Below are 24,327 nucleotides of genomic sequence, written 5' to 3'. Positions count from 1 at the left end.
GTGGTGGTTTTAAAAATGATAAATCAGAATGAGGTCTTAGTTGAGCCCGACGAGAACATATGCCCTTTCCAAGATCTACACTTCAGGAAAAATACAAGGGCTTGTGAGTAAAATCGGGATAAAATGCACTTAGTAGACAGTTTTAGAGGCATGGGGACGCTGGAAAGCTGAATGATGACTGGCCTTTATGGAAAGGCCAGAAAGACATCCGGGGCGCAGGGAGCCCGCAGGGGCTGCTGGGGGTCAGCGGGACACAGCTGTGGGGTCCTGGTCACCTTCCCCCTGCCCGAAGCACCTGGCACCCTGAGCAGCAGTAAGTCCTCCCCAGAGGGGGCACCACCAGGCGGGTGGGTGGGGCCAGTCCCTTGCTGTTTCTGATGTGCGTCTGGACTCGGGTCCATCATAAATGCACGCACCAACCTGGTCACTCAGACGCAGCCTGCAGCAGCCGGGCGGCGCTGGGCACCACGCTCAGCGGCAGTGGGCCGCTCCCACGGCAACCCTGACCAAGGTCCACTTGCCCACCCCTGCCTCAGTGCGCGGCCCCGCCAGCGACACCCCAGAAGGGAGCCTCAGGAATTGGCCACTGTCATCAGGGTGAGCTAGTGCCAGGCACAGGGCGCAAGGCGGCCAGCCGCCCCAGGTGGCACACTGAGCTGCCCCTCCTGTTCTCACGCCCGCAGGGGTCTAAGGGCAAGTACAGAGCAGGGCAGGCCAGGCCCGCTGTCCTGATGAACACCAGCAGCTCCAGACGATGGATTCTCCGGGGGAAGGGTGCCCCACAGACCTGGGCCCAGGGGGACGTAGAGGCCTCCGACAGGGCGCTGAGGAGAGGAGCCCTGCTCTCACAGGCCCCTCCATAACCTCACACCCCTCTTCCTGCTGGCTGAGCTGCATGCCCACGACCTCTCCCTGACCCACCTCCAGCACCCTGACCCTGACCCTGGCCCCACGGCCACTGAAGGCTCTGCCCCAGGGCCACTGCAAGGGGGACGGTCCCCAAGGCAGCCTCCAACCTCCCCACCCCTCAGAGCAGCCTCAGCAGCATGTGGCACTTCAAGATTCACAGGCCCAGACCTGAGCCAGTGTGGTCCACCCCCGACCAGACCAGGGACCCAGCAGCTGTGTGGCTCACCCCCCACCAGGGGACCAGGGACCCAGCAGCTGTGTGGCTCACCCCCCACCAGGGGACCAGGGACCCAGCAGCTGTGTGGCTCACCCCCCGACCAGGGGACCAGGGACCCAGCAGCTGTGTGGCTCACCCCCCACCAGGGGACCAGGGACCCAGCAGCTGTGTGGCTCACCCCCGACCAGGGGACCAGGGACCCAGCAGCTGTGTGGCTCACCCCCCACCAGGGGACCAGGGACCCAGCAGCTGTGTGGCTCACCCCCCGACCAGGGGACCAGGGACCCAGCAGCTGTGTGGTCCACCCCCGACCAGACCAGGGACCCAGCAGCTGTGTGGTCCACCCCCGACCAGGGGACCAGGGACCCAGCAGCTGTGTGGTCCACCCCCCACCAGGGGACCAGGGACCCAGCAGCTGTGTGGCTCACCCCCCACCACGGGACCAGGGACCCAGCAGCTGTGTGGCTCACCCCCGACCAGGGGACCAGGGACCCAGCAGCTGTGTGGCTCACCCCCCACCACGGGACCAGGGACCCAGCAGCTGTGTGGCTCACACCCTGCCCCCCATCAGAGGGCTCAGGTTGAAAGCTGCCCCTCACCTCTGAGCCCCAGCCCTCCTGGGACAAGCTCTCTGGGACAGCTAGCCACCACCAGGTTAGGGGCTCACCGCACCTCTCCACGACCTCAGGGCCACCTGTCTGCCCAGGCCCTCCATGTGGCCCCCAAAGCACAACCCTTGGCCTCGAGCCCCGTGTGGCCACCAGAGGTCTCACCCTCAGGGACCCGAGCAGCGCCCTTCTCTGCACTCCCCGGCCCAGGCCTGTGCTGCTTCTCCGCCCAAGTCCAGCTCAGTGGACAGAACAGCACGTGAGCAATGGAGACCCCGGAGTCACAAGGAGACAGGGTCACCCGGGGGTCAGGGGGCAGCCCACGTGGACACACAGGCACTGCCGCCCGAGCCCGTCCGCCTGCCCAGGTCCAGCTCGTGGGGACAGGTGGGGGACAAGCACCCTGGGGGAGGGCCGGGCCCATGCCTGGACCCCATGTTCCCAGCCCGCGCTGTCCACTCCACGGGCCCTCTGGAAAGACAAGAAGTCCGGGGCCTGCTGTGAAGGGACGGGCAAGATCGGGGATCCTAGACCTCAGAACCTTCGTGTCCACTGTCTCCCGAGTGTGCATAGGGCACGGCCGAGCTGCTGCAGGCAGGGTGGGTGCTGCGCCAGCCCACAGGGGCGTCCTCTCTGGCCCCCTGGCCCCTCCCGCCTCACCCTGCCCCCAGGATACCCCCCTCCAACTCCTGCCAGGCCAGGGACCCGGGAGCATCTGACACCCCTGGGGTGTGTGTGTTTATAACCACAGAACCTGGTACTGACGGACACGCCTTTTAATACAACCATCCAGAGGAAAACAGCAACAAGCTGTGGAGACGGCAGGCGGAGGCTCGCTGGCCTCCTCTGCCGTGGTGATGGGGGGGTGGGGGGTAGGAAGAGGCGCAGATGACCCCGGCCCAGTGCTGAGCGGGGACCAGGTACCCATGGAGGCGGCGGGGGGGGGGCAGGCAGGCGTGGGGGACGGCGGGGCCAGGGGTGAGGGCGGGGACCCCACCAGCTGACTGCGGGGAAGACTCAGCAGGCTGGACTTCGAGCTCAACGGGTGGAGGAGAAGGCGTTGACCGAGGGCCGGGCAGGGACCAGGTGCCCGCGGAGGTGGAGGGGCAGGCAGGCGTGGGGATGGTGGGGCCAGGGGTGAGGGTGGGGCCCCCAGCAGCTGACTGCGGGGAAGGCCCAGCAGGCTGGACTTCGAGCTCAGCGGGTGGGGGGAAAGGCATGGACCAAGGGCCGGGCGGGGCGCAGGCGCACTGTCAGCAGCGGGCAGGGCCCACTCAGCCCCCGAGACCCCCCGAGCCGCTGGACAGACGTGTCCTCACTCCAGTGCAGGGGAGAGGGGTGACCACCCCCCCCCAACTCCCTATTCCGATGCCCAACCACCCTGCCAGGCTCTCCCGCACGTCTTGCCGGGCCTGGCGGTCAGCTACTGGAGATGCATGGTCTCTGGAGGGGCACAGGGCAGCGGGGCCCCCTCCCCAGGGCTCTCGGGGGGGCCCCGGCTTCGCCATGGAGCGGGCGCCTCCCACGGGCTCGAGAGCCCACCCCTGGCTGTGGGCAGGGCTGACGGTCAGTCCAAGATGGTCTTGAAGTCTGCGGTCACAGCGGGGTTGGCCGCCGCCTCCAGGGCGGCACGTGTGGGCCCTGGGAGCTGCCGGTGCAGCCGAGCTTCGGCTGTGGAGAGGGGGATGCACTCAGAGCCCCTTTCGGGGGGCGCCAGAGACCGCTGCTCACCAGGCACACCACTGAGGCCACGCGGGCACCCACGCTGGGCCGGCTGTGTGCCGGCGAGCTGGGGGGTGGGAGCCTCAGCAAGGGGAGACAACCCATCACGCCCGGAGCCACGGGGGCAGCTGGGCAGCGCCCGAGGGGACACAGGTAGGGGGCTGGTGGGCAGACGCCGCGGGGAGGAGGCCCCGAGAAGGGCCGTGAGAGGCGGCGTGACCCGGCTGGGTGTGCCCTGGGCGGGGCGGGGCTGTGACCCCGGCTCGTGCAAACTCCTGGGCCCACCCACCTGCCCGAAGGGGCCGCCTTGTGTCCGCCCACACCCACCTGTCCGGAGAGCCCCCAGCAGGCGGCTGTAGGTGGCGCGGTGGCGAGCCAGCTTGTGCAGGAAGGCGTGGAGACACAGCCAGTGTGCCGCTTCAGACGGGAACAGGCCAGAGGCGCCCCTGGCCCCCAGCGACGCCCCTGGGGACACGCATGACTGAGGCCCTGCCCGACGCCACGCTAGGGAGACCGGGGCCTCCAGGTGGAGAGCCCTCAGTGCGCTTGTGGGACAATGTTGGGGGCGGAAAACCAGCGCTTTCGCCCCAGGTGCCACCCCGATAGGAGCCCAGGGAATTCTGACAACAGATGTTTCCTTCAACTTCTCCAAGAAACCTCCATGAACAAGGACAGTGACGGTAAGTCTGCACAAGCCTCACAGGCCGCACAGCCGGGACCTCGGACGGGTCCTCAGGGCCCTGGCCGAGGCCGTGGGGGCGGGCACGGGGATGCCCCAGGAAGGCCGAGCTGAGGGCTGGTGACCCCAAAGCACACGGGGGTCCCTCAGCAGGCTCCTCCCCAGTGTGGGCAAGGGCGGCCCAGGGCCTCCTGCTGCCCGCTGGCCTGGCTGACCCAATGCCCAGGGCACCGAGACAGGAGGGCTGCCCGTGAGCAGGCGGGGCACGCAGGGGAGGATCCCCAGCTGGTGCCTAGGTGCCTGGTCACTCCAGGCTGGCAGCGGACGACAGGCCAATGGAGGGCCTGAGCCGCCAGCAAGGTAGAGGCGCCCTGGCCCCGTCTCCTGCCCCATCTCCTGCCGGCGGGTGTAGGTGACTTGCAGCTCAAGTCCCCGCCCCCGCAAGCCCTCAGCCCCGGGCGCCCAAGCACCTGCGTTTCTGGCTTTCAGGAGGGTGTAGCCTCGGGACGCCGTGTCCATGATGACCTGGAGAAAGAACGCGGGGCGGCTCCCGACCGGCTGGCTGAAGGGCAGCTGCAGCACGCAGGCGTGGAACCTGGGGGCGGCGGTCCCGTCAGGACACGCCCCCCCCACGCTGCCCAAGAGGGGCTCCACGGAGACCACGCAGGCCGAGCCTGGCTCGGGGTCCCAGGTAGGGGTGGACGAGCCCCGGACTCCACAGTCAGCTGCCTGCGCCCCAGCTCAGCACCTGGCGGGTGGCATGGCCCCAGGGCGGGGAATGTTCCGGAAGCTAGTCTGTGCCGATTGGTGCGGCTTCCCGCTGCCCCTCCTGGGGGCACCTGAGGGCTGGGGGCCACCGCAGACACTGATCTCTGCTCCCTGCCCTGCCCTGCCCCGCCCTGCAGCCCTCCCCCTGTTGACGAGACCCCTGAGTACTCCCTGGGGACAGAGCAGCATTCCCAGGGTGGACAAGGACACCAAGGACTCAGGGGCTGCCTCATCGCACTGGGGAGCAGCGTGTCCCCCAGGTCCCGGGCGAGCGCAGCACTGCGGCTGAGGCCCCATCCTCCACCAGACGCACCTGTAGGCCTGCAGCAGGAATATCTTGTACACGTTTGTGAAAACCGTCTGGAGACTGTTCACCTTCAGAAAGAAAAGAGAAGAAAACGCTGGCGGCACCTCTCGCTTTGCGTTCCTGAGTTTGCTTTATGGCCCCATCAAGCGGAGCAGGAAAAAGGGTCGCCCCGGGAAGAACCCAGTGGCCTCTCTGGGGAAACCCACCAGGTCCCCAGGGGCCCTCAGAGGCGGCCAGGCCCGTGGGAAGGGAGAGGGCGGGAGCCTGGCAGGACGACGGTTCAGGCCCCAGGGGGACAAGCAAGGGCCACAAAGGCCCGGCCCAAGGGGACGAGCAGGGACAAGGCGAGGACGGTGGGGTGAGCGCTGTGGGCACAGGCATGCACACAGCTGCACAAGCATCCACACCCACACGCTCGGTCACGCATACACGTGTGTGATGACCAACGTCCTTTCACACACAGGCACACGTGCGCACCCACACGCTCAGTCACACGTACACGTGTGTGATGACCAACGTCCTTCCACACACAAGTGTGCACCTGCCCACCCACTCCCCCAGGAAATACAACACATGGGGGGCCAGCTGCCCCCACGCCCCGCGGCCCTGCCCCCCAACCTGCAGGTCCAGGAAGAGCCCGTGGCACTTGAGCTGCAGGACCGCCAACAGCTTGCGACGCATGTTCCTCCCGGGCTTGAAGCCCTGGGTGAAGGTGAGACTCGCTCTGATGGACGTCCGGGCGTAACTGTGAGACAGGGTGGGGTCCGGGGAAGCAAGTGTGTCCACCCAGCACTGACCCACACCTAGATGTCCCGCCCCTCGGCTACACTGATCGGCCAGGAAGGCTACCTGTCCCCCACACAGTCACAGCTTCACGGGCACCCAGACAGGACAGTGGGCGGGTCATGACTCGCCGGCGCAGTCGGTGCGTGGACACGCAGGGAGTGTCGGGAGCAGCAGGTGGACACACGGAACCGCGGACGGCAAGCGTCCGCCCCGCGTCTTCCCAGGGAGCGCCTGGGGGCAGCCCCCAGCAGGACTGGGCTAGCAGCGCAGGACAGGGTAGCCCCATCCAGCAGCGCCCCGAGACGGCTCGCTCCTCACAGAGCAGAGGACACGCTTGCAGCCACACTGCTCCTCAGCCCTCCACGTCTGTGCAAAGCCTGGGGCTCGCTGCACCATCCCAGGGTGAGGCGGGGGCAGAGGGCTGCCAGGGGCTCAACTGCATCCCCAAATTCACAGGGTGAGCCCGCCCCCGCGGCCGTTCGGGGACAAGGCCTTTGAGAAGATGACTAAGGTCAAACGAGCGCATAAGGGGGGCCCTAACCCACAGGGACGGGGCCCAGGAAGAGACGCAGAGACGCTGAGCACACGGGCCCTAACCCACGGGGACGGAGGTCCAGGAAGAGACGCTGAACACGGGCCCTAACCCACGGGGACGGGGCCCAGGAAGAGACGCAGAGACGCTGAGCACACGGGCCCTAACCCACGGGGACGGGGGCCCAGGAAGAGACGCTGAGCACAGAGGGTGACCACGTGGTGCTAGGGGCGCAGACGCATCCACACGGTCCGGAGAGGCCGCAGGAGGGATCGGCCGGCGAGGGACCAACAGAGCCGAACACGTGCCCTGAAGCCCCATCCCTGACGGACCAGAGGGGACCATGAACCCCAGAGCCCAGTGAGACCTGGGGCTTGTGTCTGGCAGGTCCTGCCTCTCCGGGTCACGGCCACACGCCTCACCGGGAACATGCTTGCGCCCGAGTCCACTACGTGGTTCCCTTTCATGAAAAACGCTCAGAAAACCGCTGACTCGGAGAGCCAGTTCCCGCCGTCCACCGTGTGGCTTCTGACCCCTCAGGGCCCCGGGCCCGTCACTCACCTGGAGTGGTCACCATGCACCTCCAGGGTGCGAGTGTCCAGCAGCAGGCCACACCAGGGGAACAGGCAGTGGGCCGGCAGCTGCAGGGGCGCCACGCCGCCCAGGGCCCCAGGCTCCACGGGGAAGTTCACCACCGTCTTCCGCAGGTTCACCTGGCAGCCGTACTCGGGCACGCCACGCACCAGGGTCCTGTGGCCGGGCGCCGTGTGAGCGCCGGACGGACAGGGCCACACTGGGTGTCTCGGGGGCGCTGGGCAGCGTACCCAGCACCCAGAGAGGCAGGCAGGCCACGGAGGGTAGGCTGGGACCGCGGGCCCCCACGGAAGGCTGGACACGGTCTGGCTCTGTGGAGCGACCTGCTGCTTGTGATCAGGGCCTGGGGTGGCTGGTGGCAGAGGAGGGGAGCAGGGGCGCCCCAAGGCCAGCCCTGAAACATGAGTGGACGCTGGGACCATACGCCAGGCTCTTGGAGCCCTGGGACCGCGCCACAGGACCCTCCCCAGAGGTGCGGGGACACACAGGAGGACCTTGTTCACACGCCTGCAGGACATGAGCTGGGAGGCGCGTGCAGAGACGCACACACGGGGGACCTCACCTGAGGAAGTCTGTGGCCCGCGTTAGGTGAGGGGTGACCAGCAGGAAGTCGTCCACCAGGCGCAGAAGCACCCTGGGCATGGAGAGAGCCCAGGGTGAGGGCAGACCCTGACACACCGCCACACGCCCACACACGCCATGCGCCCCCGGCGTCCTCCCGGGGCGGTGAACGGTGCCAGGTGTACTGTCTGAGTTCAGCCGGACGCGGATAAAGTGATCTCCAGAGAGCCAACCCCCACCAGTGTCCATGGGATTCGGCTCCGGCCGGGACGAGCAGGGCCCAGCAGTCGGGCTGGGAGCGGACGGGTTCAGTGCCGCCGACACGCCCTGGCCACGGGGCAAGCCACGCTCACTCCCTGCTCACTCCCTGCTCGAGGCCTGCTGAGCACTGCCTCCCAGCCGCGTGTAGCACCCTCTGCACCCAAGACCGGAAACAGAGGGGCCCCAACAAGGCCGCGCCCGCCGCCACGGGGCCTGCGCCCATCAACACGGGCGTGTACCCTCCGCCACGGGGCCACACCGGCCAGCACGGGGCCTGCGCCTGCCCGCACAGCCGTGTACCCTCCGCCATGGGGCCACGCCCACCAACACAGGGGCACGCCCACCGCCATGGGGGCCACGCCCACCAACACAGGGGCACGCCCACCGCCGTGGGGGCCACGCCCACCAACACAGGGGCACGCCCACCGCCATGGCGCCATGCCCTTTGCCACGGGGGCCGCGGCCGCCGGCCCGGGGGCCGTACCCGTCCTGCTGGACTCCGGGGAAGAGCTTGTTCTCCATGTCCCCGTAGCAGAAGCTGCAGAGCAGGGTGGACAGGATGGAGCCCTGGGGAATCCCCTGACACTGGATGTAGGACCTGGGGGGCAGGACGCGGTCAGCAGGGGGGCTGGCCACGGCGAGCCTCACGTTCACATCTGCACACGCGCGCGCAGACACACAGGTGTGCGCGCACCGCTCCCACCTGGGGACGCGAATCAACACGCTTGTCACACCCCCCACGAAGCCCTGCCACACGCAGCACGACCCCGCTCCACGAGGGGTGGTGGCCCTGGGGAGGAGTCAGGCTCCAGGCCTTTCCCGCAGAGAAGGATCTCCTCCGCCTGGTGCCATTTCCACGCGTGTGCAGGCCTGTGCTCGCGTGCGAACTCGCCCCTGCTGCGCTGCAGGCACCGCGCCTCCCCAGGAGTCTGCGCTATTTTATATTTTACCGGAACTGCCTTGCCGGGAGCATTGTAGTTACTCGGAACCTAATGATAACGAAGGCACATCCTTTAAGCAGAAAGCCCCCTGAGCCTGGAGCACATTCACGACCCCTGAGAAGGCCCCAGGGTCTAGACCGACCTCTAACAGCCGAGGCCACGAGCCCGAAGCCCCCTGGACCCAGAGGGGTCTCACACGGGTGCCACCAGAGCAGATGCGCTTTCACACACGTTAAGAGAGCCCCCCGCTGCCCTCTGACCCCGAGCACGTCCCGTAAGTGGAGGGCCGTGCGCTGCCACCCTGTCCATGGGGCTGGGGCGCTGAGCGGGCGCTGAGCGGGCAGGCGGGGCCCAGACCTACCTGCCCCCGATCCTGATGACGTGGCTGCGGACCAGGTGCAGGAAGAGGTTGAAGAGGCTGCTGCCAGGCTCGTTCAGGGAGCAGCTCTGCAGAGGCAGGCGGGGCGCTGGGCTGGAATGGACGCCACTCTGGGCCGGCAAGTGGCCCAGGGGAATGGGCCCGCACCCAGGGAGGCGGCAGGGAGCCCCACGTGCGACAGGGAGCCCCGAGGGCCCAGGCCCCGCTGGGGAACCCGCTCACACAGGAAGTGCGTCCCCACAGGGCTCAGTCAGGGGCAGGTCTGCGGGGCAAGCCCTCTGCCCTCCTGGAGGAGGTGGATGCACCTTCTTGTGGCCTCAAGGCCAAAACAGAGGGAGAAGACAGGCAGCAAAGTGCAGAGGGGCCACGGACGGCGGGGGTGCGGGAGGCCTGGGAGCGGGAGGAGGTGTCCTAAGGCAGGGGCGCGTCTGCACCGGCCAGCCCTCGGGGTGTGGGCGCCCACACCCACCTGCTCGATGACCACGGCGTCCCTCAGCGAGCCCATCACCTGCAGATGCTCCACGAGCTGCCTCAGGTACGGCTGAAAGTCCGAGAAGGTGGACACCTGCCGGCCGAGGACAGGGTGAAGTGGGTGGACACCCCACCCCCGACAGCATGGTGTTCAGGACAGCGGTCAGAGTCTGGGGGGCTGGCCACGGCCACTGTGACCGGGCAGAAAATGCCAGGCCGCCAGGGGCGCCGGGGAGGTGTGGACACAGACGGGCTGGAGTCTTGGTTTTCAGGGTGCATCCCACCTCCCCCCTGACCTCTCCCCAAGGCCGGGATCCACTGAGCAGAAAGACTGTGGGGTTCAGGGCCACTAAGCAGCAAGAACGAGTTTGGGTGAACTCCGGGGAGTTGGTGATAGACAGGGAGGCCTGGCATGCTGCCGTCCATGGGGTCGCAAAGAGTCGGACACGACTGAGGGACCGGACTGAACTGAAGCAGCCGGGACTGATGGCGTCTCGGGGGGGCTTGCAGAGCAAGGACCCTCACTCAGGCACCCCAGGAGCCACGCTGAGCTGAGCACGCAGTCCTAGCAGCCAGGGGGCTGGGCCTGGGGGCCCCTTGCAGCGGACACCGGGGAAGGGGGAGTGGGGCAGGCCAGACGCCACGCTGTCCGCAAGAAACCCTTGCAGGACTCAGGTCACAGCGCCACTGTCGGGGAGACACCACCCGCCGAGGAGGACTCATAAGCCCACCCGTTACGGCTCCCGTTCAAAGTCTGCGCTTTGTGGAAAAACAGGCCCAGGTGTGACCAAAACCTCTCACACGACAGATAGACACAGGAGGAGACTGCCTGCGGGCCGGGGAGGCGCCAGTTTCTGGAATTTTTAAAATCAGTCAAGATAACACTGCTCACACAACAGGCAAAGCTGAGGCAGTCAACCAGAGACCGGGAACCTGTGAGAAAAACCAAACCTGAAAAACAGGCTGCCCAGCTTAAGGGCTGGTTAGATGCGTTTAAAACTAGAGACAGAGAAGGGCAGACGCGTGAACCAGAAGACAGGCCTGCGGAGTCCAGACTGGAGGAGAGACAGGCACATCGCAGCATCGGTGCACAAGCTGGTTCAAAACAGGCCCCAGGGACTTCCCTGCGGCCCAGTGGCTAGGACGCCAAGCTCCCAAAGCAGCGGCCCGTGTTCGGTCCCTGGCCAGGGACTCATTCCCCACACTGGAACTAAGATCTGGGGCAGCCTAATTAATTAATTAAAATAAACCGGCCCCGCCTGAATGCAGCAGCTGGGATAACAAACGTCCTTCCAGAGCAGGGGTCAGGCGGACAGCAGGCGGGCCGCGCAAGCGCAACACGGTTTCAGGCAGAGAAGCTGGGTCCGTCAAAGTGAAAAGCATCTGTTCACGGAGCCTCCACTTGCAACGGCAAAGGCAGGGTAGGCTGAGACAGCATCCAGGAGTGCCCAGAGGCTTGTCCCGAGAATGTGGGCGTATCCCCTCAGACAACAAAGGAGGCAGACGGTCCCACGTGGGGAGACTGGACAGGCGCCCCCAGTGCCCCCAGAGGACGTGCCAGCCGGGCGGCTGACACACGAGGTGCCCAGAGCCTGGACCTGGTCCCAGAGACGGGCCTGTGTGGTCCCACCTTGCGGCCTGGCTGCAGGCTGCAGCCCTGCCCTTCCGGGCCCCCAACACCGCCCGCTGGACCCTCTGAGGCCCGCGGGACCACACCTGGCACCTCTCGGGTGATGTCTCCTAAAATGACACAAGCCTGGAATCCGCCCCACAGGATTTGGGACAAGGGTTTGTCTCCACAAACAGCGCATCACAGGGCTGGTGGCAACCGCCTGGATCCACATCCAGGCATGAACCAGCAGACGCCCACCCGGCGGAAGGCTAGGCCTCACCCGGTAGCATCGGAGGCCGCCACACTGGGCCCCAGACCCCCGAAACTGGACCGGAGGGAGAGCATGCTTGCTTCACATCACAAGGTTAGAGACAGGTGAGCCTGCTGCCTGTCGGAGGAGGAGGCCTGGGGGGCCGGGGGGCGTCCTCTGGGTGCTGCCCCACCCGTGCCACACATCCAAGATCCCCCCAAGCTCCCTGCATCACACTCCCTGGACTCACAAACACGCTCAGCGGTGCCTGGGCCCAGGTTTCCTGTGCGCCCTCCCCAGCGCTTCCCGGGAGTCCACCCACGTCTGTCTCCGGGTACACACGCTGCTCTGAGCAGGAGACAAGCGCTAGCAGCCCCCGCGGCCTCGGGGTCCACCCAGCGCCCGCGTCCTCTTCCAGCCCTTCCTGGCCTGAGGCCCCCATCGTTGGGGGGAGAGGCGGCCCCGCCACCCACCCCATGACGCACGTGCGTGCAGAAGGCGGCGCAGCCTCGGAGTTGCTGAAGGACGCCCCCCCGCCCCGCCCTCACCCCCACCCCCACCCCCGCCCCGGGGCACACACGGTGCTGCTCTGTGGCCGTGGGGACACCTCGGGACACCCGTGTGGCTCTGCTGCCGCCAGGGTCCCCCACTCACGTGCAGTCAGGCCTAGGGCAGGGGCGGACCGGATGGGAGTACCAGCAAGAGTGGTCCTCGCGGCTCCACAGTGCAGAGCGTGCGCCCCCCGCCCCCGCAGGCCACGCCCCCGGCACTGCACAGGCCCCGTGGCTCTTACGTGTCTCCTGAAAGACTTGCACACGCGCCCGCGCGCGGTGCGGACCACGGCGCAGCGGCGCACGCAGTACGTATTCTCCTGCGGCTGCAGCACGTCGGCGATCACCTCTGCCAGCCTGTCCTGGGGGAGGGCATCGTAGGCCCCCACCACGTCCGCCTATGTGGGAACAGGGGGCCTGAGGACACGTTCACCCCTAACCCCGAGTTTTGGGTCCGGCTTGTCCTGACCTGCCATCAGCCAATACTGGGGTGAGTTGAACATGAGGGATGGGCAGACCCTGTACCCCCATCCCTGCCCCCCGGGGGCTCTCTCTGAGACTCCCCTTGCCCTGGACTCTGAGCACCCCTCGGACTGGCCTGCATGCTCTCTCTGAGCTGCAGGCTGGCATCCTGACGACCAGGGCACAACACAGGGCAACCCGCCCAGGGTCCGAGCAGCTGTCTCCTTCCCTGGAGGGAGGGCAGGAGCCCCGGGGAAGTGGGGTGCACTCCCAGAGTACTCCAGAGGCACAGAGCCTCTGCCCCGGGAGCTGGGCCCCTGTCTTGCAGCTCACAGAAGCTGAGAGTCACGTTTAACATGGACGTGACCCCACCAGGGGTGACCCATCCTGGCACACACGGGGCTGTAGGAGGCGGTCACTTCCCACATCAGCTGGACCAGACCCACAGGGTCACCTGCAGCCCTGGCTCTCTCCACAGGGGTGGGAATGGGCGCCCACCTTGACGAAGTAGAGCGGAGGGGCTGGGCCCCGGGCCCTCAGGGGCAGCACGAAGGCCCTCCAGGCCCTGTGGATGTCATCCATGCCCAGCACCGAGGCCCCCAGGAGGCCGGGACGCCGAGCTCGCTCGTAGTTCAGCACCGCGAACAGCGTCTTGACCCGCGAGCTGAGATGCTGCACCTGCGGGCCCAGCCCAGACGGGAGTGTCGCCAGAGCAACTATGGCCAAGGGGACTCGGGGTCAGACAGCCCCAGGGACCGTCCCCAAGGGGACACCAAGGGTCAGACAGCCCCCAGGGCCGTCCCCAAGGGGACTCGGGGTCAGACAGCCCCCAGGGACAAGGGACAGGTCCCTGCTCTCTGCTGCCCCCTGCCCACCAGCCCCCCTCAGACCCCAGAAAGACCATATGGCCAAGCTGTCCACACCCACTTCAGACCCCGGGTCTCCCCAGGGACCCATCCTGGGATCACGGACACCACTTGTGGAAAAGGCAAGCAGCCAAACCCTGGGTCCCTCCCCTCGCCTGGTCCCCCCACCCAGCAAAAGGGACGCTGCCTCTTGGGGGACACCCCCACAGCGGGTGAGCCATGTGTCACTGCTCATGGACAAGCCCCCACCAACAGTGACGGCTTCTCTTTGTCACTAATGGTAGAATCACCCCAATCACTCCAGGGGGCTCTGGAAGGGGCAGGAGCTGCTGGTGACGCAGGGATGGTGGGGGGGGGGCGGTGTTGGGGGACAGTCACAGGGGCCAAGCACAGGGGTGAGTTCCTGGGGACTCCAGCAGGCTGGTAACAGACGTCACATACCCCTCTGCCCGGCATCCCGAGAGCACAATGGCCCCCTGGGGGATTCCAGGAGACGGGGGCACAGAGGGGTCTCGGAGCCCGGCTGGCACCCTGCAGGACAGGCCTCACTGGGAGCTCCTTCTCTGGACCTAGGAGTCCTCTGGCCATGCCCCCTGGCTCCTCAGGACCTCACCGCAGCCCCCAGACACCCCGGGACTTTGGGCACAGCCACTGGGCCTGGGTTTCAACACGCTTGGCCCAGAACAACGTGAACAGCGACCTTCTTGTCTCTGGGCGGCGCTGGGGCGCCCTCGACACAGCCCACGTTCACGATGGGCCGCAGCCCGCCGGGCTTGGGGACGAAACGGAGCCTGGACGTCAGCAGGGCCGGCCTGGCCTCCTGGTGCTGCCTGACCTCTGCTTCTGACAGCTCTCGAAGCCGCACACGCTCCAAGTGTTGTCTGAAACAGAGGTGCCCGCAGGCAGCCAGGGCAGGTCAGCCTGGTGGGTGCCCGTGCCCATGCAGTGGGCAAAGCTCATGACCGGCATGCCCGGTTCCTGGTGGACAGAGCTCAGACCAGAACTGGACAGGATGGCTCGCTGGGGAGACCCTGGGGTCTGGAGTGGGTGTGGGCAGCTTGGCCATCAGGTACTTCTGGGGTCTGAAGGAGGCTGGTGGGCAGGGACCCCACGTTCTCCTCCTGGAACAGGCAGGGGGTGCTTGGTGGAACCCCTGGGAGGAGCAGAATCGTCTCCCCACGGACCAGCCGGTTCCTTGTCATCCGTAAGCTTCAGCCTTCACCCCAAAACCATCCACAGGGATGGGCAGAGGTCCTCCCACCTCTTGGCCGTTGCAGGGAGTATGCTCCCTGGGCTGGTGGCCCCGAAGGAAGCCCGTGGCGGGACTCGAGCGTCCACCAGGCGGGGGACAGGCCACAGGGGCCCCACAAGAAGAGCTGGGCTGCCCACTTCAGTTTACATGTCAGGAAATGCTTGAATCGGGTGCCTTCATTCAGACCCACGGTAAGGGCCTCAAGAGGCTCCCCAGATGCCAGAGGACACGGGCCCCGGCACACGTGCTCAGGGACCCCGATCCACTCCTGACTCAGGGACCCAAGCCCATGTACTCAGGGACCCCGGCCCACGTGCTTGGGGACCCCCACTTAGCTCCTGACTCGGGGACCTCGGCTCCGCCCCGACCCAGAGCACCTCCCTCGCTCAGACGCTCAGCCAAGATCTCTCGCAGAACGCCTGGAAAGGCCCAGCTCTTATCTCAGGCGGCTCCCCAACCCGTCCCGGCTGGGTCCCTGTCCACTGACAGCCACCCAGGCCTTCACAGAGGACACAGACGGCAGGAGGGGACAGAGCTCATGGCTGCCGCGCGGGCACTCAGCCCCTGGGGAGCCTGCTTCACGGTGCCCCCAGTGCCCCCGGCGGCCGGCGCAGACAGGCGGGTCCGTGCGTGCAGGCGCGGGTGTCCCCCCGCGTACCTGACGCCCAGGCGCTGCAGCTGGCTCCAGACGCGCTTCCGGAAGAAGAAGAGCCGGTTCTTCTGGAACGTGGTCTCCGTGACGTAGAAGAAGCCCCTGAGCAGCTCCACCACGTAGGCGCCCATCAGCCAGCGCAGGAAGCGGCCCAGGACGGCCTCCCGCCGGCGGTGCTCTGCGGCGGGCACGCGGCAAGCCCCTGGGAGGAGAGAAGCCGGTGCTCGCCCTCCACGCTGCCCCCGCAGGCCGGGATGGTTGCCCACGGCCTCCGAGTCCACAGCGACTAGGAGCAGGGGGCAGAGAAGGCGGGTAACTAGGCAAGGAGCCTCCCCAGATCACGGGCTAAAGTGATGCTACCAGATCGCTGCACTTTGATAGAAAATGTTTTTAAATGAGGTTCCCCTTTCTTTTTCCTCTTGCGGCTACTGGAAAATGCTGAATGAGTCATGGCGCTCACGTATGCTCCTGCCGGACAGCGTGGACCCAAAGCCCCAGCACTTGTCACTGCGCACGCAGACTAGGGGAGCCGGGGCTGCTGTCCCCGGGGTTGGGGGGGATCAGGGGGGCTGCGCTGCAGTTTCAGGCATCACCACTGGGCCACAGGGGCTGGAAATGCCCGGGGGGTTGCAGGCTGCACACGAGGGGCACGTAGAGGCGGCCCCGAGTGCTGAGGAATGCCCAACGCTGCCGGCTCCGGACACGCGCCCCGCGGGCCTCTGTGGCTTACGCTGTGCCACAGGAGCCTCAGCGCTGACAGAGCCAGGGCCTCACCGGCAGAAACCGGGTCAGAGGACAAGGAAGGGGGCCTGGAGGCGGCCTGGGGCAGGACGGTGAGCAGCCAGCGAAGGAAAGAGGAGGGGGTGAAGCCACGCCCACACGGGCTGCGAGGGGCCAGTGAGAGCAGGGCTGGCTGAGCCGGAGACAGTTCAGCTGCGATCCGATCCCAACACGCAAGGCTATGGCTGGAAGGAAGCCACCCCGAGGGCGACGGAGAGCACACAGCTAGCTCTAGACGAGACACCCACACACACACGTGAAAAAGTGCACACCGGGAAACGGAATAAGAACGCAGGAAGAGCGGCAAATTGGGAGGATGAGAAAGACGCGCCCAGACCGGGTCAGCACAGAGAAGTGTAAGGCCAGGGGAGCCACACAGACGGTCAGACGGGATCGGACAGACGCGCAGAAGGTTGGCTCAGGGCCGCGATACGGCACCTACACTACGCGTGCTCACAGGACAGGAGAGGCTGAAGGTAAAACCCAGATAAGGGCAAACAGCATGAGCAGTAAACACTGGCGAGTGGGGAGGCAGGGAGACATACTTTAAGGTAAAGAGAGTCGCTAGACACTCGTGGTGGCAACCCACTCCAGCGTTCCTGCCTGGAGAATCCCAGGGACGCGGGAGCCTGGTGGGCTGCCGTCTCTGGGGCTGCACAGAGTCGGACACGACGGAAGTGACTTAGCAGCAGCAGCAGCAGACACTCAAGAGCAAAGCTGACTCATGAGTCAACGAGGGGGCCAAGCCTGGCTCCAGCTCTGGGTGTCAAGCTCTCAGGACTTCAGGGGTCAGACCGGGGAGCGCTCGGAAGGGGCCGGCCCTGCTGCTCCTGGCTCTGCCCGCACACGTGCTGGGCGGTGGCTGCATGGGAGGAGCCCCGCATCACACCTAGACCACCACACAGGGAGGGGCCCCAAAGGCCCAGCTTCACGGAAGGCCCCATTGCTCCCCAGCAGCTGCCCGCTGTCCTGGGACCCGGCCGGCAGCCGGCTCTCCCCTCTGTGCCCGCCCAGCCCGGGGCCTCGGTCAAGGACACAGTCCTCCCGCGCCGGCCGCCAGTGGCCCTGGCCTGGTGGACACACAGGAGAACTCACTGGGTCTGCAGACGGCTGACCAGAGCCGGCTGGGGAACCCCGAGCCTTACCTCCCAGCCCCACCCAGGAGGGTTCTCAGCCCAGCTCCCACTCCTATCAGGGGGCATCGTTCAAGGCAGTTAACCTTGAGGTCAGAAACAGAAGATGAACCACCGAAGCCACGCCCACCGGGGCTCCAGGTGCCCCACCTGCAGGTGCGGCCCTGCCCTCCACGAGTCCCCCCCTCCACTGCCCCTTCCCAGGCCCAGAACCTCCATGAAGTCCGGTATCCATGCAAGTTGGGTGGGAGAGAGGGTCAGAGGCCGAGAGCGGAGATGGGGAGCTATCGAGAAGCACCCCCTCCAGAAGCCTCACCTGGGCTCGTGCGCAGCCACGCGCAGTCCTGCACCTTCATCTTCCACGTGAGCTCCTGCTGCGAGAGCCTGCCGTGCTTCCCCAGGGAGAGGAGCTTCTTCACGTTCCGCAGGAAGCGCCGCTCGTTGTGCCGGGAGCCCCAGAGGCCGGCGGGCACCAGGCGGCGAAGACAGGCCCGCAGGAGGCCGTACACCTGCCAGGGGCTGCTGTGCTGGCGGAGCAGCTGGACCAGGCGCCCCGAGCTCGCCTCGCCCTCGGGAGCAGCCGCCGGCCTCTCCGAGGGGCAGCCGCCCGCGTCAGGGCGCTTCTGATGGCCTGGCCCCGCCGGGGGCGCAGAGGCCGGCAGCGGGCAGTGCGCCCTGAGCAGCGCGCCATAGGGGCACCGCGCGTGGTTCCCAAGCAGCTTCCGGAACAGGGGCCGCATCTGCCAGTAGCGCGCGGGCAGGCGGCGCGGCCGGCGGGGAGCCCCTGGCTGCCCGGGCTTCGAGTCCAGAAAGATGGTTTCCACGAGTGTCCGCGCCCCGGCCAGGCTCGGAGGCAGGGAGCAGAGCAGGAAGGAGCGGCGCAGCTGTTCGCCGCCTCCGGAGCAGTAGAGGAACCGCTTGGTCTCAGCGCACGCTCCGGCACCCCGCTCGCCCTCTGGGGGTGACAGCCGCCAGGACGCGGAGCTGACACCCCGGTCGCCGCCCAGAAAGGGGCGGCAGGGCCCGGGCACGTTGCCCTCCCGAGACTCGGCTTCCACAGCGTCTCGGGTAGGTGTCACCACGCGGGGCGGGCCGCGGGCCGCCTGCCCTTCGAGATCCCGCCCGGGCTCCAGGCCGCGCCTGGGCCTCTTGGCTGCAGGCAGTCGTCCTCGCGCGCTGCCCCGACGCCGCCTCGCGCCCTGGGCCCGCGCCTCCAGGGGTGCCCCGGCCTCCCCGTGGCCGCCGTTCGACGAGGCCGGGCGCGGGAGTCCGAAGCCCGCCCGGGTCCCGCCCACTTGCCGCGTGGGCCGAGGAGCGGCGGCGGCGCGGAGGTCGTAGAGCGGCGGCCCACACACCTGGTAGGCGCAGGTAGGGGGCACCAGCAGGTAGAGCGCGCAGCGCGAGAGCAGGTGGGTGAGCACGTCGTCGCCCACGCGGCGCAGCAGCAGCCCCCAGGCGCCGCTGCCGCGCAGCGTGTCGGTGACCGTGTTGGGCAGGTAGCTGCGCACGCTGGTCGTGAAGGCCACGGGCGGCCCGCCGCGGGCCCCGGCCAGCAGCGTGAAGCCGAAGGCCAGCACGTTCCTGGCGCCGCGCTCGCAGAGCCTCTGCACGACTCTGGCCACCAGCTCCTTCAGGCAGGACACCTGCGGGGACAGTCCGTGCGTCGCGGGGGACACGGGGCCGTCCCCTCCCACCGCCTCCGCCATCACCCCGCCGGGCCCGCCCAGGCTCCCCGGGGTCGGCCCACCTGGCGGAAGGACGGGGCGGCAGGGGGCGGCTGCGCGTCCCAGGGCACGCACACCAAGCACTGCGCCACGAGCGCGCGGAAGGCCGCCGGGTCCCCGCGCCGCACAAGCCGGCGGCCCTGGGGCCGCAGGCGCCGTACGAAGGCGGCCAGGGGCAGCACCTGCCGGTAGCTGGCCCGCAGGAGGGCGCGCACCGCCCGGCACCTGGGCGCGCGCGGCATCGCGCGGAGGAGCAGGGGTCCGCGCGGAGGAAGGGGCGGGGCCGGGCGGAGGAAGGGGCGGGGTCGCGGAGGCCCAGGTACGACGAGGCCCTGGCCCCCTCCGCGCGGCTGCTCCCGGCGGCCTCCGCAGCCCCGCGCCGCCAGCCCGCCCAGGGCGCAGGGGTCGCGCGAGGGGTCGCACAGTGGAAAGGCTCTGTGGTACCGAGGGAGGGGACCAGAAGGCAGGGTCCCTGGGCGGGGGGGTGGGGCCTGGTGTGTTCGGCGTCCCCGGGGAGCAGGTTCTTCGGGTTGGTTGCTTTAACACGCGGGCCGTGACCGTGCAGCGAGGGATGCTCTGGGGTCCAGAAGGGGCTCATGGCAGCGAATGCGTAACTTTGTGCGAAGGAGAGAATGGACCACCGCCCCTGCCTGGCGGGCCTGGGGACACCGAGGGGGCGCAGATGCATCCTCGACCATTCCGCAGGGGAGTTCCTGGAGCCTTCCCCGGCGCGGGCGGCTGGCGGCGGGCGGTGGGCAGCGGGCAGTGGTCAGCCTGCAGCGGGCAGCCGGCAGCAGCAGCACTTGCCTTGCGGGCTTGGGTTCCTTGGCTCCAGGCTGTACTTTCTCTTTGCGGGATCTTCCATGGTCCTCACCATAAACAGAAATCGCCAGACCAGTTCTCTGTTAATCACCAATCCCATGGGCAGGGCAAAGGAAGGGGAGAAATGGAGCCGCGGGTTCCCTGGGTCACCACCTGCAAGCTCCTGGCACACATTCGTGGCTCTCTTTACACCCAGAGCCGCCCTGCCCTCTACAAGCGCCACGAAGACGGGTCAGAGGGCCTGCCCAGCGGCTCACAACCCCAGGAGGAGCAGGGGCCTCACCTTCCGGCCCAGCCACAGGGACCCAGGTCCAGGGGCACGGCTCAGAGCGGTGACCCTAATGGCGTCTCACCCGAACCCAGACGCTTGCAGGATGTTCGAGTAGAAAGAGGAAGCTTCTGGGTCTTGGGAGGCTTGCACAAATGATGCACCTGAGTTCCCCAAACACTGAATGGCTGAACAAATGGTTAATATTTCATAACTTTACAAAACTTGGTCAGAAATTACTTTTCTTCGTGGCCATAGCATTTAAAGAGGCCTCCGCTCTCCCTCCGTCACCAGAGTTTCGTGTCCATCCCACTTGCTCCGGTCTGCCCCGCTGGTAACCCTTGGGACCGTGGGTGGCTCTCCTGGAAGTTCACCGCGTGAGCACTGCGCGGTCTCAAGCTGGCTTGCTTCCGCCAGTGGGGGACTGGGCGTAGCCTTGGGAAGTGTGTTCTCAGCGACTAGAAACCAAGATGGAAAACAGTTTTAAAAGGAGGAGAAGCAGCAGGCTGTGTGAGGAGTACCACGCTGGCTGAGCCGCAGGGGAAGCCGGAGGTAGGGAGACTTTCCTAGCATGAATGGAAACCGTTCGTCTCCCGAACACGGTCTGCACTGCCACACGGACGCTGCTCTGTCTCCAGAAAGCTGACAGTGGTGTTAGTGTCTGCGTCGTAAAACACGAAGGTGTTCTCAGAAAAATTTCATATTGTTGGCGTATGACAAAATACAAAATCCGATTCCAGAACTTCCAGAAGGCGGTGGATGGGTGTCACACTTCACACCGGGACGTTTCTAAACAAGGAATTCTGTGGTTCAGTCACAGTCGTGTCCGACTGTTTGCGACTCCATGGACTCCAGCACACCAGGCTTCCTTGTTCTTCACCACCTCCGGACTTTGCTCAAACTCATCTCCATTGAATGGGAGAAGCCATCCAGCCGTCTCGTTCTCTGCCACCCTTTTTTCCTCCTGCCCGCCGGTCTTTTCCAGCGAGGTAGCTCTTGGCATCAGGGGGCCAGTACTGGAGCTTCAGCATCAGTCTTTTCAGTGAATATTTCTGTAAGGATTGACTGGGTTGATCTCCTTGCAGGCCAGGGCACTCTCAAGAGTCTTCTCCAACACCACAGTTCAAAAGCGTCAATTCTTCACAGTCAGCCATTTTTATGGTCCAACTCTCACATCCATACATGACAACTGGAAAAAAATCATAGTTTGTTGGCAAAGTGACGTCTCTGCTTTTTAATATGCTGTCTAAGTTGGTCATAGCTTTCCTTCCAAGGAGTAAGTGTCTTCTAACTTCGTGGCTGCAGTCACCGTTCACAGTGAGTTTGGAGCCCAAAAAAATAAAGTCTGACAGTGCTTCCACTTTTTCCCTTTCTATTTCCCATGAAGTGACGGGACCGGATGCCATGATCTTAATTTCTTTATTACTGAGTTTCAGATCGGCCTTTTCACCCTTCTCTTTCACCTTCATCAAGAGGCTTGCTAGTCCCTCTTCACTTTCTGCTGTTAGAGTGGTATCATCTGCAGTCTGAGGCTGTTGATATTTCTCCCGGCAATCTTGATTCCAGGTTGTGATTCATCCAGTCCGGCATTTCACATGATGTCCTCTGCATAGAAGTTAAGTAAACAGGATGACAATATACAGCCTTGTCATACTCCTTTCCCAATTTTGAACCAGTCTGTTGTTCCATGTCTGGTTCTAACTGTTGCTTCTTGACCTGCATACTGGTTTCTCAGGAGACAGATAGCCCCAGTGGATCCAGGGTGATTCGAAGGTGGGGACGGAGTTGGCGTCTTTGGAAAAATACATATTTAATCACAGATGTAGAGAGATTAGAAATGGATAGTGTAGTAGGAAGATCAGTGGAGAAAAAGAGGCTGAATAACTTGGATTACGTGGAATAGCATCCATGCTCCAGATGGGAATTCAGCCAGAAGAACGGGAGCAAGAAAGAGGCAACATGGGGGAATCAGTCTTTCCGGAAACTGATCCGATTTCTTTATTTTGGGGTTTGCTTATATACCTTTTGTTACACATAGGGATGAATACAGAGTCACGCGGGGGTCAGCAGTCCTGACCTTTATCAAAATCAGGTGCTTCACATAAATGTATAATAAAGGTACATCATCTTCTGGCCATGAGTGAGACCTGCTGACATTTTATGATCCTTTCTTTCTGATAACCAAAAAACTTGTTTCTTCCAAGGGTGTTTTTTCTTAAACCAGGCACCACCCTCCAAATAAAGTTACATTCCTATAGGGTGAGGGTGTAGTGAGTTACAATCAAGAAAGGAATTTATTTAATCCAAGGTTAACATGATTAGTCTTAAAGGTTAATACTTATTTCTCCTATATACTTAAATATTAATACTTATTTCTCCTATATGTTAGTTATATTCATCATGAGGGTAGGGAACATGGAGATTTAGCAGCAAACATCAGCCCAACAAACGAAAATCCTTTCACCAATGCTCCCCTTAAGATCTATTTAGTCTTAAGATAGTGATATGGAGAAGGAAATGGCAACCCACTCCAGTATTCTTGCCTGAAAAATCGCCTGGACAGAGGAGCCTGGCGAGCTACCGTCTACGTGGTCGCAGAGGTGGACACAACTTAGTGACTACACAACAACAGCATGGCAGAAGAGGCATCATTAATTGGCTGGTGAAAGGGTCTCAGTGATACTGGCAGTGTAACAGCTTGCACAGTGCTAGACTGTCCTAAAATAATTGCTCTTTGAAACTTGCATGTGTTTGAGCCCAAGAAATACATTTGGTTCCTAAGCAAAACTAAGAGCAATTGTCAAAATAGTATACAAGCCTGGTCCAGAATCTTGGGTCAGCTGTCTTATTTCAGGTGTCTTATCATGGTCTGGTAGTGCTGGTCTTAAAATCAGGTGTCAAAACAAGTTTCAGTTCATTCAGGAAAGGCCTTCTAACATGGCTTTAAGGAATCCTTTATCCCATGTCTTTTCCAGTATGAATAATATCCTGGTTGCAGGTGATGGTGAGTCCAATCTTCATCCAAAGTAGGATTACTGTTGTAAAGCAACTATGCCCCAAATAAACACACACAAACACACACACACACACACACACACACAAAAAGATAGTGATAAAGTTACATTTTTACATAGCAAGGACACAGTGATTTATAACAAAGTACAGTGATCTATTACAAAAGAGAAATCCATTAACTCAAAAAGTCTAGTATTGCTAACATCAAAAACTACTATATTTCCTTTTCTATATTCCAAATACATTGATTAATATATTCCCAGGTGCCTAAGGATATGGAGGCCTGGCGGCAATTATTGACTCAACAAGAAGAAAAAGCCCTGTGCTAATTAAGACTCTCAAAATACTCCAAAACTCTCTGTGCTGTTTACAGTTGAGAGGTAGTAAACAATCATGTGGCAGGAGTATGGATAATCCTGTCACACAAGCTAGTCTGTCAGCAGAGAGGTTTGACCTGAGACATCCTTGTCCCACCCAGAGCAGGGAATTAGCAGCAATTATTGACACAACAAATGAAAAACCCTTCACCAATATAATTCCTAACCAACCCACTATACTAATAATTTCCAACTCCCCCAAAGGATTTGCCTTTAGTAAGTCTAAAACATCTTGTGCCTCTCAGATTGGGAGGCTGTAAACAATCACATGTGGCTGGACGAACCTATACAGGTGGGCTAGATAACCTTCAGAGGAGTCCGTAAGCTGAAACACTCCTGTCACACCCAGGAATTTTTATTGCCTTGGAGCTGCACGTTTACTTCTCCTCCGAGAGAAACGGTTATGGGGGAGAGCCCCCCGTAAGGTCAGAGGTGTAGGTGAGAGCATAAAACAGACTCTGGTTTTGAGGTTAGATGCTCGGAAACAGGGGGTTTCCTGAGGTTTGATCACGCCAAGCCTCCTTCCTCATGACCTTTGGCATGGGCGGAGTTCCTCACGCTGGCCCCCGGCAGTCTGGTATTCCTATCTCTTTAAGAATTTTCCAGGTTGTTTTAATGCAGTCAGTGAAGCAGATGTTTTTCTGGAGCTCCCTTGCTTTCTTCAGGGTCTAATGGCTGTTGGCGGCTTGATCTCTGGCTCCTCTGTGGATTCTATGCTGGGAGACAAATCCTGCTGTGTCATTTGTCACCGAAGGGGCAAGTGGAGACCCCCCCCCCCAACTCCCAATTACACATAAACCCAACTGTGAAGCTTACGAAAGCATGTGC

At 63.7% G+C, this 24,327-nt stretch overlaps 1 protein-coding gene and 1 long non-coding RNA gene across 3 annotated transcripts; one reads left to right on the top strand and one right to left on the bottom strand.

Annotated features, from left to right (window-relative positions):
* Positions 1 to 2,037: 2,037 nt before the first annotated feature.
* Positions 2,038 to 5,319, top strand: LOC138421558 (uncharacterized). The gene is made up of 3 exons (XR_011249536.1): positions 2,038 to 4,136; positions 4,625 to 4,826; positions 5,041 to 5,319. It is a non-coding gene; the product is annotated as an uncharacterized lncRNA (long non-coding RNA).
* TERT (telomerase reverse transcriptase) lies at positions 2,493 to 19,273 on the bottom strand. Of its 2 annotated transcripts, XM_069555751.1 has the most exons (16): positions 19,041 to 19,273; positions 17,610 to 18,936; positions 15,387 to 15,582; positions 14,177 to 14,357; positions 13,109 to 13,288; positions 12,391 to 12,546; positions 9,734 to 9,829; positions 9,247 to 9,332; positions 8,429 to 8,542; positions 7,685 to 7,756; positions 7,090 to 7,278; positions 5,829 to 5,955; positions 5,217 to 5,278; positions 4,606 to 4,730; positions 3,784 to 3,921; positions 2,493 to 3,405 (listed from the first exon to the last, which is right to left on the bottom strand). In XM_069555751.1, exons 1-16 carry the CDS (start codon positions 19,257 to 19,259, stop codon positions 3,302 to 3,304), a joined length of 3,372 nt encoding a protein of 1,123 aa, XP_069411852.1. In that variant the 5' UTR covers positions 19,260 to 19,273; the 3' UTR covers positions 2,493 to 3,301. The 2 variants fall into 2 exon arrangements, with proteins under 2 accessions (XP_069411852.1, XP_069411853.1); XM_069555752.1 differs by lacking the exon at positions 8,429 to 8,542.
* Positions 19,274 to 24,327: the final 5,054 nt, after the last annotated feature.

Source organism: Ovis canadensis, chromosome 16 (assembly GCF_042477335.2).
Source record: "Ovis canadensis isolate MfBH-ARS-UI-01 breed Bighorn chromosome 16, ARS-UI_OviCan_v2, whole genome shotgun sequence".
Classification (NCBI taxonomy): domain Eukaryota; kingdom Metazoa; phylum Chordata; class Mammalia; order Artiodactyla; family Bovidae; genus Ovis; species Ovis canadensis.
Note: the sequence above shows the minus strand (reverse complement) of the source record. Positions and strands in the feature narration are given on the sequence as shown.